Source organism: Nerophis ophidion, linkage group LG16 (assembly GCF_033978795.1).
Source record: "Nerophis ophidion isolate RoL-2023_Sa linkage group LG16, RoL_Noph_v1.0, whole genome shotgun sequence".
NCBI lineage: Eukaryota > Metazoa > Chordata > Actinopteri > Syngnathiformes > Syngnathidae > Nerophis > Nerophis ophidion.
Window position 1 is genome coordinate 15,737,530 of NC_084626.1, and position 18,275 is coordinate 15,755,804.

The 18,275-nt window shown below is 42.3% G+C and overlaps 1 protein-coding gene across 2 annotated transcripts in view; it reads left to right on the forward strand.

Annotated features, from left to right (window-relative positions):
- Positions 1-18,275, forward strand: part of LOC133535020 (sodium- and chloride-dependent taurine transporter-like) — a 78,351-nt gene that overhangs the window by 32,574 nt on the left and 27,502 nt on the right. Inside the window, exons 5-9 of one of the 2 annotated variants that reach the window (XM_061874421.1) lie at positions 1,127-1,272; positions 8,846-8,978; positions 15,776-15,910; positions 16,859-16,962; positions 17,118-17,242. In XM_061874421.1, the coding sequence (XP_061730405.1) occupies positions 1,127-1,272; positions 8,846-8,978; positions 15,776-15,910; positions 16,859-16,962; positions 17,118-17,242 (643 nt within the window). The remainder of the gene's footprint in view (positions 1-1,126; positions 1,273-8,845; positions 8,979-15,775; positions 15,911-16,858; positions 16,963-17,117; positions 17,243-18,275) is intronic. The other variant, XR_009802125.1, reaches the window with a different exon arrangement.

Genomic DNA, 18,275 nt, shown 5'->3' on the forward strand with positions numbered 1-18,275 from the left:
AGGCGACGCAAACCACCTAGACTGTTATCGACGCAAAGTTCAAAAGCCAGCATCTGTGATGGTATGGTGGGTGCATTAGTGCCCAAGGCATGGGTAACTTACACATCTGTGAAGGCACCATTAATGCTGAAAGGTCCATACAGGTTTTGGAACAACATATGCTGCCATCTAAACGCTGTCTTTTTCATGGACGCCCCTGCTTATTTCAGCAAGACAATGCCAAGCCACATTAAGCACGTTACAACAGCCTGGCTTCGTAAAACAAGAGTGGGTGCACTTTCCTGGCCCACCTGCAGTTCAAACCTGTCTCCCATCGAAAATGTGTGGCGCATTATGAAGCGTAAAATATGACAGCAGAGACCCCGGACTGTTGAATGACTGAAGCTGTACATAAAACAGGAATGGGAACGAATTCCACTTTCAAAGCTTCAACAATTAGTTTCCACAGTTCCCACACGTTTATAGAGTGTTGTTAAAAGAAAATATGATGTGACACAGTGGTGAACATGCCCTTTCCCAACTACTTTGGCACATGTTGCAGCCATGAAATTGTAAGTTAATTATTATTTGAAAAAAAAAATAAAGTAAGGAGTTTGAACATCAAATATCTTGTCTTTGTAGTGCATTCAATTGAATATGGGTTGAAAAGGATTTGCAAATCATTGTATTCCGTTCATATTTACATCTAACACAATTTCCCAACTCATATGGAAACAGGGTTAGTACAAACAACGCTGGATCTAAACATTTAAAGTACAGTATGGATGTTTTTTTGTTAATTTTAAATTAAACATCGCTAATAAGTGTACAGAGTGTGTTTTATTATATATTATTTTTTTTGTGTGTTTTTTTTTTGGTAGATTCTGCAATTTGGCACCCTGTCCAATAGATTGACTGTGTTGCCTGTCGGCATGGTAAACAATAGCAACCAGTTAGAAAAGTGCTCAATTTAGTGCCACTGAAATTATTCCAAAATTAAATATAGTTATCGTCAAGACAACTGTCTCACCTACTGTGGTTTTGTGCACCATCTCAAAAGTACCGATTTGGCACAGGTATTGCATACTATGTAGATGACAGCAAACTCTTGTACTAATGTATTAATGTTTACCTTTTGTGCTTTCAGTGTTTTCAGCCTGAGCTGCCGTGGGCCAAGTGCAATCAGCCCTGGAACACGGAGCGCTGCATTGAGGACACACACCGCAAGAACAAAAGCCTTTGGCTGCCTTCCAACTCCTCCAACTTCACCTCCCCTGTCACCGAGTTCTGGGAGTACGTACCACTTGCTGACTTTTGCAAGGACACTAAATGTCCCTTTATCTAGAACATTTTACTGTATTTAGCTAAATATATACAAGATTAACCCTCCAGAAAATGAGACCAGGGAAAATTATATACAAACATTTTTTTCCACAAAAATATTACTAATTAATCTCCAAGATCTGTAATGTTTTATAGGTGCTACTTCGGCAGTCTTAATGTAAATCAAAGTGTTTTGAATGTTAATGAACATTTTTATACGGGCACATTAAATTGTAAAAAAACCAGATTCTAGCCGGAAGCTAATTTCCATCCGTAGTTGAAAAGCACTACAGATGTCTTAACTCACATTTGTTAATGTACTTTACATTGAACAAAATAACATAACATTTAAAATACTTGAAACTGTGACATTTTTTGTACCCTATTACAATTTTAGCTACCATACTTTCTATAGCAATTTTAAGGCTAGAGATTATTCTGTAGCTTGATTTTATTTTTATGTGAATTCATTAAAAAATAATTGTAAAAAACATTATTTGACATGCTATTTAAGTATTAAACTTCTTAAATGACTTATGAATTACCTTTAATTGCAATAAATAGCTTTTGAAAATGAACTCGCGTACCTGACGCACTGCCGTTTTGGGGAAAGCAATATCCTGGGATAGTCACATGACGTGTTATATGACAAGCATCCCATTTGTGACCTACTTCAGATTTGTTTGTTTAAAGGCCTACAGAAATGAGATTTTCTTATTCAAACGGGGATAGCAGGTCCATTCTATGCGTCATACTTGATCATTTCGAGATATTGCCATATTTTTGCTGAAAGGATTTTTTAGAGAACATCCACGATAAAGATCGCCACTTTTGGTCGCTAATCAATCAATCAATGTTTACTTATATAGCCCTAAATCACTAGTGTCTCAAAGGGCTGCACAAACCACCACGACATCCTCGGTAGGCCCACGCAAGGAAAACTCACACCCAGTGGGACATCGGTGACAATAATGACCCAGTGGGACGTCGGTGACAATGATGACTATGAGAACCTTGGAGAGGAGGAAAGCAATGGATGTCGAGCGGGTCTAACATGATACTGTGAAAGTTCAATCCACAATGGATCCAACACAGTCGCGAGAGTCCAGTCCAAAGCGGATCCAACACAGCAGCGAGAGTCCCGTTCACAGCGGAGCCAGCAGGAAACCATCCCAAGCGGAGGCGGATCAGCATCGCAGAGATGTCCCCAGCCGATACACAGGCAAGCAGTACATGGCCACCGGATCGGACCGGACCCCCTCCACAAGGGAGAGTGGGACATAGAAGAAAAAGGAAAGAAACGGCAGATCAACTGGTCTAAAAAGGGAGTCTATTTAAAGGCTAGAGTATACAAATGAGTTTTAAGGTGAGACTTAAATGCTTCTACTGAGGTGGCATCTCGAACTGTTACCGGGAGGGCATTTCAGAGTACTGGAGCCCGAACGGAAAACGCTCTATAGCCCGCAGACTTTTTTTGGGCTTTGGGAATCACTAACAAGCCGGAGTCCTTTGAACGCAGATTTCTTGCCGGGACATATGGTGCAATATAATCGGCAAGATAGGATGGAGCTAGACCGTGTAGTATTTTATACGTAAGTAGTAAAACCTTAGAGTCACATCTTAAGTGCACAGGAAGCCAGTGCAGGTGAGCCAGTACAGGCGTAATGTGATCAAACTTTCTTGTTCTTGTCAAAAGTCTAGCAGCCGCATTTTGTACCAACTGTAATCTTTTAATGCTAGACATGGGGAGACCCGAAAATAATACGTTACAGTAGTCGAGGCGAGACGTAACAAACGCATGGATAATGATCTCAGCGTATTTAGTGGACAGAATGGAGCGAATTTTAGCGATATTACGGAGATGAAAGAAGGCCGTTTTAGTAACGCTTTTAATGTGTGCCTCAAAGGAGAGAGTTGGGTCGAAGATAATACCCAGATTCTTTACCGTGTCGCCTTGTTTAATTGTTTGGTTGTCAAATGTTAGAGTTGTATTATTAAATAGAGTTCGGTGTCTAGCAGGACCGATAATCAGCATTTCCGTTTTTTTGGCGTTGAGTTGCAAAAAGTTAGCGGACATCCATTGTTTAGTTTCATTAAGACACGCCTCCAGCTGACTACAATCCGGCGTGTTGGTCAGCTTTAGGGGCATGTAGAGTTGGGTGTCATCAGCATAACAGTGAAAGCTAATACCGTATTTGCGTATGATGTCACCTAGCGGCAGCATGTAGATGCTGAAGAGTGCAGGGCCAAGGACCGAACCCTGGGGAACTCCACACGTTACCTTAACGTAGTCCGAGGTCACATTGTTATGGGAGACACACTGCATCCTATCAGTAAGATAAGAGTTAAACCAAGACAGGGCTAAGTCTGACATACCAATTCGTGTTTTGATACGTTCTAATAAAATATTATGATCGACGGTATCGAAAGCAGCGCTAAGATCGAGGAGCAGCAACATAGATGACGCATCAGAATCCATCGTTAGCAATAGATCATTAGTCATTTTTGCGAGGGCTGTCTCCGTGGAGTGATTTGCCCTGAAACCGGATTGAAAGGTTTCACATAGATTGTTAGACGCTAAGTGTTCATTTAACTGCCCCGCAACAATTTTTTCGAGGATTTTTTAAATAAAGGGAAGGTGAGACACCGGTCGGTAGTTTACCATGAGGTCAGGATCGAGGTCAGGTCTTTTAAGAAGAGGATGAATAACCGCTTTTTTGAATGCTAGGGGAACAGTGCCCGAGGAGAGTGATAAGTTTATAATATTTAGCACTGATGGACCTAATAATACAAAGAGCTCCTTGATCAGTTTCCCAGGAAGAGGGTCAAGTAAACATGTTGTCTGTTTTATTCCATTTACACGTTGTAACAATTCCTCTAATGTTATTTCCTCAAAACGAGAGAAACTATTTAGGAGGGCAGTATCCGCCGTATATACCATCGTATCAGTGTTAATAGAACCCCGTTGTAGCTGGGACGCATTGTCTTTAATCTCCTTTCTAATGACTTCAATTTTCTTACTAAAGAATTGCATAAAGTCATCAGCTGAGTGGGTTGAGCTACTGGAAGGGGTCCCTTGTTGGGTTAGCGATGCTACCGTACTAAACAAAAATTTAGGATCGTTTTTATTACGGTGGATGAGATTTGAGTAATATTTGGCTTTAGCTAAGGTAAGCATGCGTTTATAAGTTATTAAACCATCACTCCATGCTTGATGGTGCACCTCAAGTTTAGTCGTGCGCCATTTGCGTTCCAGCTTTCTACATAATAATTTCTGAGCTCTAGTTTCTTCTGTAAACCACGGGGTGCGCTTTTTTGGAGCCTTTTTTAACTTTAGCGGTGCTATGTTATCAATGGTTTCGCGCAGGGCGTCGTTAAAGTTGTTAGTGAGGTTATCAATAGAGCCCACATACTTTGGGAATGGTGCCATTACCGAGGGCAGTAGGTCAGCAAGAGTTGTCGTTGTGGCTGTATTAATGTTGCGGCTGCTATAGCAGTTATTATTATTATTAGTTTGACGAACATGCGTCTGAACCTCGAATTTTATAAGGTAATGATCGGACAATACTTTAGTATACGGGAGTATCGTAACTTTGGAAACGGTGATACCCCTGACAAGCACTAGGTCTATCGTATTACCGTTGCGATGCGTGGGTTCATTTATTATTTGTGTGAGACCACAGCTATCAATTACAGTCTGGAGCGCTACGCACGGTGGGTCCGATGGGGTATTCATATGGATATTAAAGTCCCCCATTATGATTATATTATCGGCGTGTGTCACTAGATCAGCAACGAACTCTGAGAATTCATTGATAAAGTCCGAATAGGGCCCTGGGGGGCGGTAGATAACAGCCAGGTGTAGAGGCAGCGGTGTGACAGACCTCATAGTAAGCACCTCAAACGATTTATATTTATTATTTATGTTAGGACTAAGGTTAAAGTTTTTGTTGTATATTAGTGCGACCCCCCCACCCCTTTTAAGCGGACGGGCAATATGCGCATGTGTAAAGTTAGGAGGACATACCTCATTTAGCGCAAAAAAGTCGTTTGGTTTAAGCCAGGTTTCGCTGAGACCGATGACGTTAAGATTGTTGTCTCTGATAATATCATTAACTAACAACGTTTTGGGAGACAATGATCTTATGTTTAAAAAACCTATATTATAGGTAGTGGGCTGTTTCAGGGAATTTTTGATCAAATTATCCGTAGTAGCAATATTAATAATGTTGTGTTTATTATGCCCAGTGCATTCAGTATAATTACGACCATATCTAGGAATTGATACGACAGGAATTTTCTGATTGTTTGATTGTTGCTTTGATAAACTGCACGCATCATGGTTAGCCACCTCAGTAACGGGGATTTTCCGATTGTTTGTTTGTTGCTTTGATAAACTGCACGCATCATAGTTAGCCACCTCGGTAAAACACATGTCCAACTTTGAAACACTCAAAGCAGAAAAAACTTGTTCTAATTTAACTGACTCCTTATCCAGACCAGTAGTCTCGCATCTTCCATTTAAATCCGGCTTCAGGATGGAGGGAAGTGGTGTTCTGTGGGGATTAGCCTTCTGCTTTGTTTTTAGCCCCGCTCGACATCCGCGTTTCCGATCACACCGCTGGCGTCTGCTCCGTAGACGGCCCCCGCTGCTACTATACTCCCCTGCTTCACAGGCCGCTGGATGTAGCCGCCGACGTATTCCCATGCTAGTTAGCAAGTCTAGCACGCAAGCGTCTATCAGTCCAAAACGGCCCGATATGTCCACATCCAGAAGTGTCTGGCGGTCGTACGTGATCACGGAGTGACCACGATGTGAGCTAGCCATAAAGTTTGTAGAATTGTCCGGTATTTCTGCCAAATGTTCCATCTTTAGCAGCAGCTTCGCAATGTTGCAGCCCGTACGGGCGCCGCCATCTTGGAACTTATATAAACTTAATAAAAAAGCCGTGCCTGTACCGGAAGTCGCAGACGATGACATCACCCGTGTGAGGGCTTCTCACATCCTCACATTGTTTATAATGGGAGCCTCCAACAAAAAGAGCTTTTCGGACCGAGCCCATTAATTTGACTGAGGATGAAAGATTCGTGGCTGAGGATATTGATAGCGAAGGACTAGAAAAAAATAAATAAATAAAGTTAAAAAAAAAAGGCGATTGCATTGTGAGCGATTCAGATGTTTTTAGACACATTTACTAGGATAATTCTGGAAGATCCCTTATCTGCTTATTGTTTTAATAGTGCTTTAGTGAGATTTTAAAGATTGTAAAGGCATACCTCGAGGTCGGATGGCTGCGATGAACACGCAGGATCTCAGAGAGAAGCCGAGGAGCCAAGCTCACAGCTGTGTTTTTTGACATGACAGCTGATGCAGGACGACAAATAATCCATTTATGTCTCCGGTAAGATATATATCACAATTTCCCCATTCAAAAACATGCTAATTGACGTAGAGAAAACATGTTCGCTTGACCGCTCCGCTTCACAACAAACAAAGAAACTCCGGCTGTGTCTCGGTGCTAAAGACAGCAGCAATCCACCGCTTTTCACCAACAGCATTGTTCTTTATAGTCTCCATTATTAAAAGAACAAATTGCAAAAGACACAAAATACCGTGTTATGACGCCATGAACAGAGACGACTTTTAGCCGTGTTTGGTGCAGCGCTAATATTTCCTTACAGTCCGCGACGTTTTCAACAAGAAACTCGCGGGAAATTTAAAATTGCAATTAAGTGAACTAAAAAGGCCTTATTGGCATGTGTTGCAATGTTAATATTTCCATCCATCCATCCATCCATCATCTTCCGCTGATCCGAGGTCGGGTCGCGGGGGCAGCAGCCTAAGCAGGGAAGCCCAGACTTCCCTCTCTCTAGCCACTTCGTCTAGCTCTTTCCGGGGGATCCCGAGGCGTTCCCAGGCCAGCCGGGGGACATAGTTTTCCCAACGTGTCCTGGGTCTTCCCTGTGGCCTCCTACCGGTTGGACGTGCCCTAAACACCTCCCTAGGGAGGCGTTCGGGTGGCATCCTGACCAGATGCCCGAGCCACCTCATCTGGCTACTCTCTGTTAATATTTCATCATTCATGCCACCCGGTTTAACTATCAGACTGCGTGGTCGGTAGTAGTGGGTTTCACTAGGCCTTTAAATCCACACTTTTTATGTAGTCGTTCAGATTACCAAAAATATTTGTGACTTCTATGTAGGTGTAATTTGAATGGAATGTATTTGGAGGTGGTGCGGATGGGCACAAAACTTAGCGTCGCATGCGGAACCTTGTGTTTGCGGAACATAACGTGACTTTACTTTGTTTTCATATCAGTCCTAGTGCAATTTCCGTGAGTTTGTACAGCCAATATTCATTATTTAATTTAGGAAAGGGTAACTAAAGAAATATTTCATATCACGGTTATTGTGAGCAAAATTAACAGTTATTTTTATATACACTAAAATATTCTAATCAAGTTTAATTTTTCTATATAATTTTACTTGGCTGAAAGAGAGACAGTTGTTTGGAGAGCAATGTGTTTACATCAGTGTATGATGTTTATAATGGGGAAATATGTTAATGTCTCTTATATTCATGTTGGTGTTTAAGCTAGCTAACTAGCCAGTGCTGCTATTAATTGTGGTTTGGGGAAATAAGTAATGTGTTTTTTATTAATGTTAGCATTTAGGGTTCCTAAGGATTAGCGTGCTATTGCTTCTCAACGAAATGATCTTATATCTTTATATCAGTGGCCTAGTGGTTAAAGTGTCCGCCCTGAGATCGGTAGGTCGTGAGTTCAAACCCTTGCCGAGTCATACCAAAGACTATAAAATGGGACCCATTACCTCCCTGCTTGGCATTCAGCATTAAGGGTTGGAATTGGCGGTTAAATCACCAAAAAGTATTCCCGGGCGCGGCACCGCTGCTGCTCACTGCTTTCTTCACTTCCCAGGGGCTGATCAAGGGTGATGGGTCAAATGCAGAGAATCATTTCGCCACATCTAGTGTGTTTGACAATCATTGGTACTTTAACTTTTACTTTAACTTTAACTTTAATCGTTAAATCTCTAGTAAGGGATCATGGAAGAGGGGCATCATTTTAGTTATGGTTGTTTGCTTGTTGCGATGTCTGCGTCGAAGAGTGTGTGGGTGAGAAGGCAGAGTGGCAGGACATTGAAATAAGTTGTCCGTTTGTATAGTCACTTCAAAACATATTTTTTCTGCTCCCACGTACAGCATTAACTTTCGTTGTTGGATTTGAGAAAATCAAAATTTTACTGTTTAGTGACATGAAAAATCTTGATACACATCACAAAAAAAATCAAAATTTAACTGCAGTGTGAACATAAATGGGTCATACTTATATAGTGCTCTCTACCTTCAGTTTTAATCAAAGTGCTTTGAAACTATTTCCACACTCACGCATTCATACACATTCACACACACATTCAAACATTGATGGCATGAGCTGCCATGCAAGGCCCTAAACCCAACATAGCCTAAGATGCACACTGGCTCACACACTAACACCAACCTTGTCCCCCCTCTTCCCGCAGACACAAAGTGTTGGGCATCTCCAACGGCATCGACGAGATCGGCTCCATCAAGTGGGACTTGGCTCTGTGTTTGCTGCTAGTCTGGGTCGTCTGCTTTTTCTGCATCTGGAAGGGCGTCAAGTCCACTGGAAAGGTTAGCCTTCCTCCTAAAGTATTTTTTCCTACGACTTTATGGAGTTTTGTAATTCGTGACAGCTTCAAACACTTCTTTAACCTGACAAGGTTAACATGACAGGCGATAACGTTTCAATAAAGTTTAGCACTTTTGGGCCCTGATTAGTGAATCAATTAACTGAAGTTGTGTTAGTGCTGCAAATCCTCAGAAACTGTTTCTATTGAGCTCATGAACGGCTTCTCTAGGGACAAAGTGTTAAAGACAATCCTTTAATTTTTACTATAATCACCCTAACCCTGAGGCTAGATGCGTTCCAGTCTTCTGAGCGATTTCATGGATCCAAGCAGCATGGTCACAAGCAGTGACGTGCAGTGAACTGTACACCAGGCTTTTCTTCTTTTTTTTTAACTTAAATTCATTTAAGCAGTTCTAACCATTGTTGATTTAGGATGCACATTAGAATAACAGGAAAACGAAGGGAGTAAATTGCTTTCTTAAAAACGTTATCATAATGATATTATGGCATGTCAAATTGGTCCAAAAAGTATTTGACAAAGTTGTTATTAAATACTTTTTGGTCCCATTTTCTTTTAACAAAATAAATCAGGTATTGTGAGTTTATCTTACCTTTCTGTATTTGTATATGAAGCAGCAATAACACCCACAAACGCTGGCTTAGTCTAATAAAAATGCCATGTTTGTTATAAATACATGTGTCTGGAGAGACATGTGTCTGCTAGCTTTAGCACCCCTATTTCTCCCAGTGTGGCGAGTTAGATTACTGCTGAGGCATTGAACAATATATCGCCCCCTACTTTGAGGCAGAGGTACTTGCTGCCTCATGGCCTGCCTTTTCCACATAGCATCAAGCACGCGCCCACGCACACGCTCAAACACTTTGTGTCTAGCCGTGAAGGCACACCCTGTGTCTGCTTCACTTCTGGTCTGCTGTGTTATTTTGATCAGGAAACACAGAATTTCCGCGATTTTGACCATGAAAATTATCCAAATATACAGGAACCATAAAAATAACTCACATATAAAGCATAGACCAAAAGAGAAATGTTCAAACTTATTTTATTACTGTGACGCTTAGCTGGCATCGTGGTGAAGTGTTGTTCTCTCGTGGAATGCAGCGAGGATGGAACACAGTGTGAGGGTAAGGATAAAGATTTATTAACACTAGAAAACAAACTAAAAACAAAGGCACTTGCACAAAGGCACTAACAAAAACCAATAGAACTAGCATATGAGCTAGAAAGAACAAAGGAAACTGAAGGTGCTAGCGTGGAAGCTAGGGACGTACACAAAACAGGAATAGCGTGGAAGCTAACAAGGCAGGCTTATATAGGTAGATAACTAATCAAATCAGGTGCGCGACGACAAACAAGAGACAGGTGACACTAATGAGTTACTAAGACAACAGAAACAAAACAGTTAGGGCCACGAGAACTGAGGACATCAAATATCAAACAGGCAGTGATAACAAAACAGAAACAAACACAGAACATGACATGATCCAAGTCTTGGATCATGACAGAAGCCCCCCCTCAAGGGACAGATCCCAGATGTCCCAAAAAGTCTAGCATGAATCCCCCCACACAATAAAAAAGTCCAAACATGAAGGGAGGGCGAAGGGAGGACACGGTGGAGGGTCGCCAGGTCGCGTGTTCCCGAATCCACCGAGGACAAGTCAGGTGGCAGCGGCGGATGGAACGCCGCTGCCGTAAAAGTCTTGGATAGCGACCATGTAGAGGCCACACCTGTGGCCGACTTGGAGGAGGAACCGCCCGGCGAGGAGGACGACCTGGGCACGGCTACGTCCGTGGCCGACATGGAGGAGGAAGCGCCAGACGAGGAGGGCGACCTCGTAGAGGCCACACCCGTGGCCGACGTAGAGGAGGAAGCGCCCGGCGACGAGGACGACCAGGACAAGGCCACATCCGTGGCTGACGTGGAGGTGGGCGCTTCGGCGTCGTCGTCATGGCGAGCTTGGAAGCTGCAGACGAGGAAGGTGCGGGTACTGCAGCCAAAGCGGGCCCGAGTGCAGCAGGCGAAAACGGTGTGGGTGCTGCAGCCGAAGCAGGTGGCGTCGTCGTCGCCGTGGAGACAAGTGCTGGAACAGCAGGCGAGGCCAGCGCTGGAGCTTTGAGCGTCAGCCGAGAAGCAGGCACTGGTGTCCGCCGAGGAGCAGGCACTGGTATCAGCCGCGGAGCAGGCACTGGTATCAGCCGCGGTGCAGGCACTGGTGCTGACGCCAACTGAGGATCAGGTACTGTAGTGGAATCCAGCACTGACTCAGGTGCTGGAGTGGGATCCAGCACAGCGCCAGGTGCCGGAAAGGGATCCAGCACAGCGTCCGGTGCTGGAGTGGGATCCAGCATAGTATCGGGTGCTGGAGTGGGTTCCAGCACAGAGTCCGGTGCTGGAGTGGGATCCAGCAAAAAGTCAGGTGCTGGAGTGGAATCCAGACCTGGACTAGGACTATGACACAGACTCGGACTAAGACTTGGCCTCAAACTATGACTTGGACTCAGACTGTGACTAGGACTAGGACTAAGGCTAAGACTATGACTTGGACTGTGACTACGACTAGGACTGTGACTAGGGCTAAGACGAAGATTATGACTATGACTAAGACTAGGACTAGGACTAAGACTATAAGACTAGGACAAGGACCAGGACTCGAACTATGACTATGGTTAGAAGTAGGACTATGACTGTGACTGTGGCTGTTATTATGGCTAGGGCTAGGACTTTGGATAGGACCTGGGCTAGGACTAACTACAGCTAGCCGTGGTGCCGGTGGAGGCGGCCTAGGAGGTGGTAGTGGTCTAGCTAACCGGATTAACGGTGGAGGAGCACGCACAGGACGTTGCGGTCTGCCGGGATGAAAGTAGAGGAGGTAGAGGCTTAGCTGAGCGCCGCTGTGCTACCTCTGTAGCACAGAAGGAGGGAGACTGCGTGGGAGGAGCCAAAGTCACAGGTGGCGGGTTTGGGAAATCATAATACCGAATTTGAGACTGACGTCACGGGTGCAGTACCCGTGACTACCAGGCCAGCCGGAGGAGTGAAATGAGGAATAAAAAAAAGGATTACCAGATATGGGAGAAAAGTCCTGGACGGGTTGAAACTGGCTGTGTCCCGGAGGAAGTGATGGTGGAGTTAGTGCGTCTCAGTCGCTAGGCGACGCCTTTCGCCGCGGTTTCCGCCTTTGCTGACGCGTGCGAGCGGGGTGAGACGGGGCGTCGCTGGACCCAGTGGAGTCGAGCGGCAATTGGTGACCTCCAAGCCCTAAGATCACCTCCACATCCGGCGCACCGCGGAATGTCCCAGCCTGCATCGCTTGGGCTTACCTCCACGTCATCTCGTCTAATTCTTCGACTTCCGCTGCGAGAGAAGTTTTGTCTGCTTGGACTCTTCTGTGACGCTTAGCTGGAATCGTGGTGAAGTGTTGTTCTCTCGTGGAGTGCCGCGAGGATGGAACACAGCGTGAGGGTAAGAATAATGATTTATTAACACTATAAAACAAACTAAGAACAAAGGCACTTGCACAAAGGCACTAACAAAAACCAACAGAATTAGCATATGAGCTAGGAAACTGAAGGCGCTAGCGTGGAAGTTAGGGACGTACACAAAACAAGAATAGCATGGAAGCAAATAAGTGTACCAAAGTAGTTTTTACCACAATGCTGGAAGAGCGACGTCATCTGTAGCATGAAGGCAAACAAGAGTCCGAGGCTGAATGGCAAAAGAAGGCAGGCCTAGATAGGGAGATAACTAATCAAATCAGGTGCGCGACGACAAACAAGAGACAGGTGACACTAATGAGTTACTAAGACAACAGAAACAAAACAGGAAGTGCCACCGGGAACTAAGGACGTCAAATATCAAACAGGCAGTGATAACAAAACAGAAACACACACAAAACACGACATGATCCAAGTTTTGGATCATGACATATACTCTGTTTTTTGAACATGTCATAGTTGAGCCTTTTACCCCTCTTAGTGGCAAGGTGAGGCATTGCCTCACTTGCCTTCCCTGACAGCATATCCCTGGTCACTAGGGATGGGTGTCTTTTAACATGAACCAATACGGTACCTGGTATTCGATACTGGTACGAAAAAATAAAAATTTTTGGTAAATTTGTGTGTTAATCATACTTGCCAACCCTTCGGGAGTTGCCCACATATGCGGTCCTCTCCAAGGTGTTTTCTCATAGTCACTGTCACCAACGTCCCACTGGGTGTGAGTTTTCCTTGCCCTTCTGTGGGCTCTACCGAGGGTGTCGTTGTGGTTTGTGCAACCTTTGAGACACTAGTGATTTAGGGCTATATAAATAAACATTGATTGATTGAAGTATAAATATGAGCCAGAATTTTTGAATGAAAGAAACTGCTGTCCTAAATGTGTCCTCTAGATGTCTTAATAGCAATTCTTTGTATTTTTGTCGATGCTAAATATGTAAAAAAAATACAAATAAACCACATGATGTTAGTGCACCAGTCGAGGGAAAATAATCAAACTACATAAATAACATCCTGTAATTTGATTTTAATATAATTTTTGTATCTTGATAGATTGAAAATTAACACCAATGAGTTGACTGTACATTAACACATAATTTAATCAAAAATTATAAGTAACGACAAAAAAAGATAGAGTACTATCAAACGCAACATGTGAGGGTAAAAAAAAATAGCAACAACATTATGATTTTTAAATTTTCTTGTTCTATTTTTAAACAGAGAAAACAATCACAAGTTGTCTTTATTTTTGAGTTATCGTGCCATTATTTTACCAGTCCGGTCCACTTGTTAGTACGTTTTTTTCCACGTGGCCCCCCCATCTAAAATCAGTTTGACACCCCTGATGTAAACAGTTGTAACACTAGCAGTGACTAAGACATTATTCAACACCTTGGCTATTTCAATTATCCATCTATCAATCCATTTTCTACCGCTTGTCCCTTTCAACTTCAATTGAGATTAGATTAGCCTTGTTGTTTTTATTATTTGTCCTATAACAACATATTCCATGTGCTCTTTGTTTTACTTGCACATGTATTTGGAATCAGAGGTGTAATAGTGAAATGATAATAAGACAAATAATAATACATAACTTAAATAACACTTCTGACTTGTTAAGTGGTTAGTCGTAAAAAAGGAAACCAAATGGGTGTATTACACAAGGCACCATTGAGACCACTGAAAAACAAGAACATTGAAGTTTGCATCTAGTGGGGTAGAGGTGCCCACATTGATATTCTATCAGGGGGCCCATAATTCCTAGCAACTACCCTGAGGCAATGTATGACTTTTTGTTTTTTGTTTTTATATATTTATTTTGTGTTAGTTCATATTGAACTATCACCACTATCCACCATTTTCACGGGTACTGTGGAAAAATGTGTTATTTTACATTTACTTTGGACTGTTATTTTGTTTGTCAAATATATGAACATTGTGCAATTCCAGTATATTTTTACTATATATATATATATATATATATATAAATATAAAATACTTGTATATATGTATATAAGTATATATATATAATATAAAATACATGTATATATGTATATAAGTATATATAATATAAAATACTTATATATATGTATATATATATATATATATATATATATATATATATATATATATATATATATATATATATATATATATAGTATAGTATTCACGGTGGTTGAAGGGTTAGTCCGTCTGCCTCACAATACGAAGGTCCTGAGTAGTCTTAGGTTCAATCCCGGGCTCGGGATCTTTGCGGAGTTTGCATGTCCTCCCTGTGACTGCGTGGGTTCCCTCCGGGTACTCCGGCTTCCTCTCACTTCCAAAGACATGCACCTGGGGATAGGTTTATTGGCAACACTAAACCGGCCCTAGTGTGTGAATGTGAGTGTGAATGTTGTCAGTCTATCTGTGTTAGCCTTGCGATGAGGTGGTGACTTGTCCAGGGTGTACCCCGCCATATATGTACACCCACTTGCGGCCCTTTTGGATATCGCTCTAATTCTGAGGTCTATAGGTTTGCAAGTATGGCGTTAATAAATGTTAATTGTTTAAAAGTAATATTTAATTTTTTCATGTAACATTAAGAATAAGCTGGCTGTGTGTACATCTTGTTTTTGTATTACATTGCAAGTATGGTATTAGTAGAATTTGCATGCAGTTGCATTGTTTTTGTATTACATTGCAAGTATGGTATTAGTAGAATTTGCATGCAGTTGCAATACCAAGACATTAGATGGCAGTCATGTATGGACTCCGTGTGTTGCCGTATTTAGGAAGTAGTCCTTGCTATAACGATACATGTGTAAGTCGAGTCTTTTTTTCATAATTGTAGTTTTTATTATTACAGTTGGAAGTGTTGAAATTGTCATGTAAAATGTCTCAGGCTAATCAGTAGCATGTAGTGTATATGCCATATCCAATGTAGATTTTCATCAAGCTGGGGCATTTTAAAAAACTGGAGCCTTACTTTCCAGTCAATCCTTTTCTATCAGGCATACTTGCTTTGTGGGCATTCAAAATTGCAAAATTATCCAGAGGCAATTTGGCTGAATCCTCTCTGAGTGTTCTTGAGAGATTGTTTCCTCTCAAAGTGTTTGAGCTGCTATTTAATCTGCAACCGGAAATGACGTCACAACCAAAAAAAAAGATTTTGAAATATGGCACTGTTAGATTTTATGTGAATTTATACCCAGTGGTACCGACATAATTCGTTTGGTACCCATAAAACTACCAAATTTAGTACCCATCCGTGATTGTCTACTGGGCTGTCTTCATATCCCGCAGGTGGTCTACATCACGGCCACATTCCCGTTCGTCATGCTCATCGTCCTGTTGATTCGTGGCGTGACCCTGCCCGGCGCCTCTGAGGGCATCAAGTTTTATCTGTACCCTGACCTGACTCGCCTGAAGGACCCAGAGGTACGTGTTATGACTGACCGTCACGATTCATGGTCACCACAATTATTACATATGTCTAGCTCAGGGGTAGGGAACCTATGGCTCTCGAGCCAGGTGTGGCTCTTTTGATGATTGCATCTGGCTCTTAGATAAATCTTAGCTGACACTACTTAACACGAGAAATAATTAATAATCCCGTTGGTAATCACAGTGTTAAAAATAACGTTCAAAATATAAAACATTCTCATGCATTTTAATCCATCCATCCGTTTCTATTGCACCTGTTCCAGAAGTCGCATTAATGATCAAAAGTGTTTTATTTATTATTGGTTACCTTCAGAATAACAATGTTATTAAAAAAATAAGAGATGCACGCATTTAGTTGTTCTAATTTGGGAAAGTCCAAATGAAAGAGGAGGCGTAGAATTCTCTTGTCAGAGCGTGGGACGACACTGTTCAAGAGTACAGGTCTACAGGTTTCTCCTCATTGAGCTAAATTTAATCCAGTCTCTGTTTAATTCCTTGCTTCTTGTCTGTTTAATAGATGTCATCAGTGTTTGAACCTGACAGTTGTATTCAGTGTTAAAAATATTATATGGCTCTCACGGAAATATGTTTTAAAATATTTGGCTTTCATGGCTCTCTCAGCCAAAAAGGTTCCCGACCCCTGGTCTAGCTTGTGTGCTATTGTGTGCTTAGCTGTTGTATAGCTGCTAGCTCCTTGTAGCTTACAGCCTACCATGTTTACCTTTTGTAAATGACTGAAATAAAAGAAAAGACCAACCTTGTGTGCTTATTGGAGAACATTTAGGTGTTAACTCGCTGTCCAGCTTTGCACAAGTAAACATGCTTCAGCATTTCATGTGATATAAAGTTTTTGCTGATATCGGACTAATATCTCATCTTGAGACCATTCAGTTTAGGGTCCGTCATCAGCTGCCCTCAGCGTCTGTGTCATGTACCAAACAGGTATGGATCGACGCAGGAACCCAGATCTTCTTCTCCTACGCCATCTGTTTGGGCGCCATGACGTCTTTGGGGAGTTACAACAAGTACAAATACAACTGTTACAGGTGAGGCCTCAGTGTCTGCGGGGAGGGCGGCGGGCGGGACGGGGGTTGGGGGTTGAGGGTTGAGGGTTGGGGGTGGCGTAAGGGAAGAAGACGGGTATGAAGGGATCCTTGTGTGTTCATTAACAAATCCTCCTCATGACATATGTGTGATATAGGGACTGTTTGCTGCTGGGAGCCCTCAACAGTGGTACCAGTTTTGTGTCTGGCTTCGCAATATTTTCCGTCCTGGGCTTCATGGCACAAGAGCAAGGGGTGGACATTGCTGATGTGGCAGAGTCAGGTACGAGGGTTCTGAAAAGGTGGCAGTGATGGTGGGTGCTGCCTCCTGGTCAAAAAATAAATAAAATAAAAATAAAATAAAAAAATCTTAGCAGATTCCAAAGAAAAACAGCAACGAAACTGAAAAGAAAATCAGCTCCGTCATTTGGACCCAAATTGTTGAGCACAAATGAGAGCATCAGCATTATGGACGTTTGGGCAATCAAACACTCCGTGACGAGCAGAACGTGACATAACCAAGATGTTAAACGAGGGACTCTTGGAGGATGAAAAGCCACAGTGTGTGAGGGCATATACGTAGACCAAGCTGGACTAGAGAGGTCATCTTGTGCCAGCAACAAGCTAACACAGCTTTTTCTCCTTAAGACTGTGATCGAAGTTGTTGTTGTTTTCCTGCCAGACATGTCAGTGGAAGGACTACAAGGTTTTTTGTTATCTATAGAGGTCTAATGCCTCTGGTCAGTGCAGACTGTATTTGTGAAGAGCCCACTTTGTTTTGGATTGCATTTGCACTAAGATCAGTCATTTCTTCAGTTTTATGCTAAACATTTTAAAACCGCAGAGGGCTGCTGGGTTGTGATTGTGTTGCTATACTAATTGCTCACCCAATACTGGAAGAACATGAGCTAAATGTAACTGATTTTATAAAAACAGATTTATTAATTAAAAGCCCTTATTTGGGGCACATTTAAAACAATGAATAGTCAGAGACCATGTCATGAATATTTTTGATAAAACACACGTGTAAACAAACCTTACCTAACTTTATAGCTATCACTTAGCCATATCGTTTCTCTTGCACTAAAACTCACTGAACAAGCAGCGTTTGCTCTTAAAATATGAATATTTCTACATCTACTGTCAGCATCAAAGTATTCCCCCTTAATTTGAGTCCAATATCATAGACTTCGTAAATGGTTGTACAGATATTTGAGCAACATGGCCCAGGATTTATTTAAGAAGTTAAAGTTGTGTCTTTCTGATATAAGGAAACAGTGTAATTCACAATAAGACACAACGCAGACAAAACATCT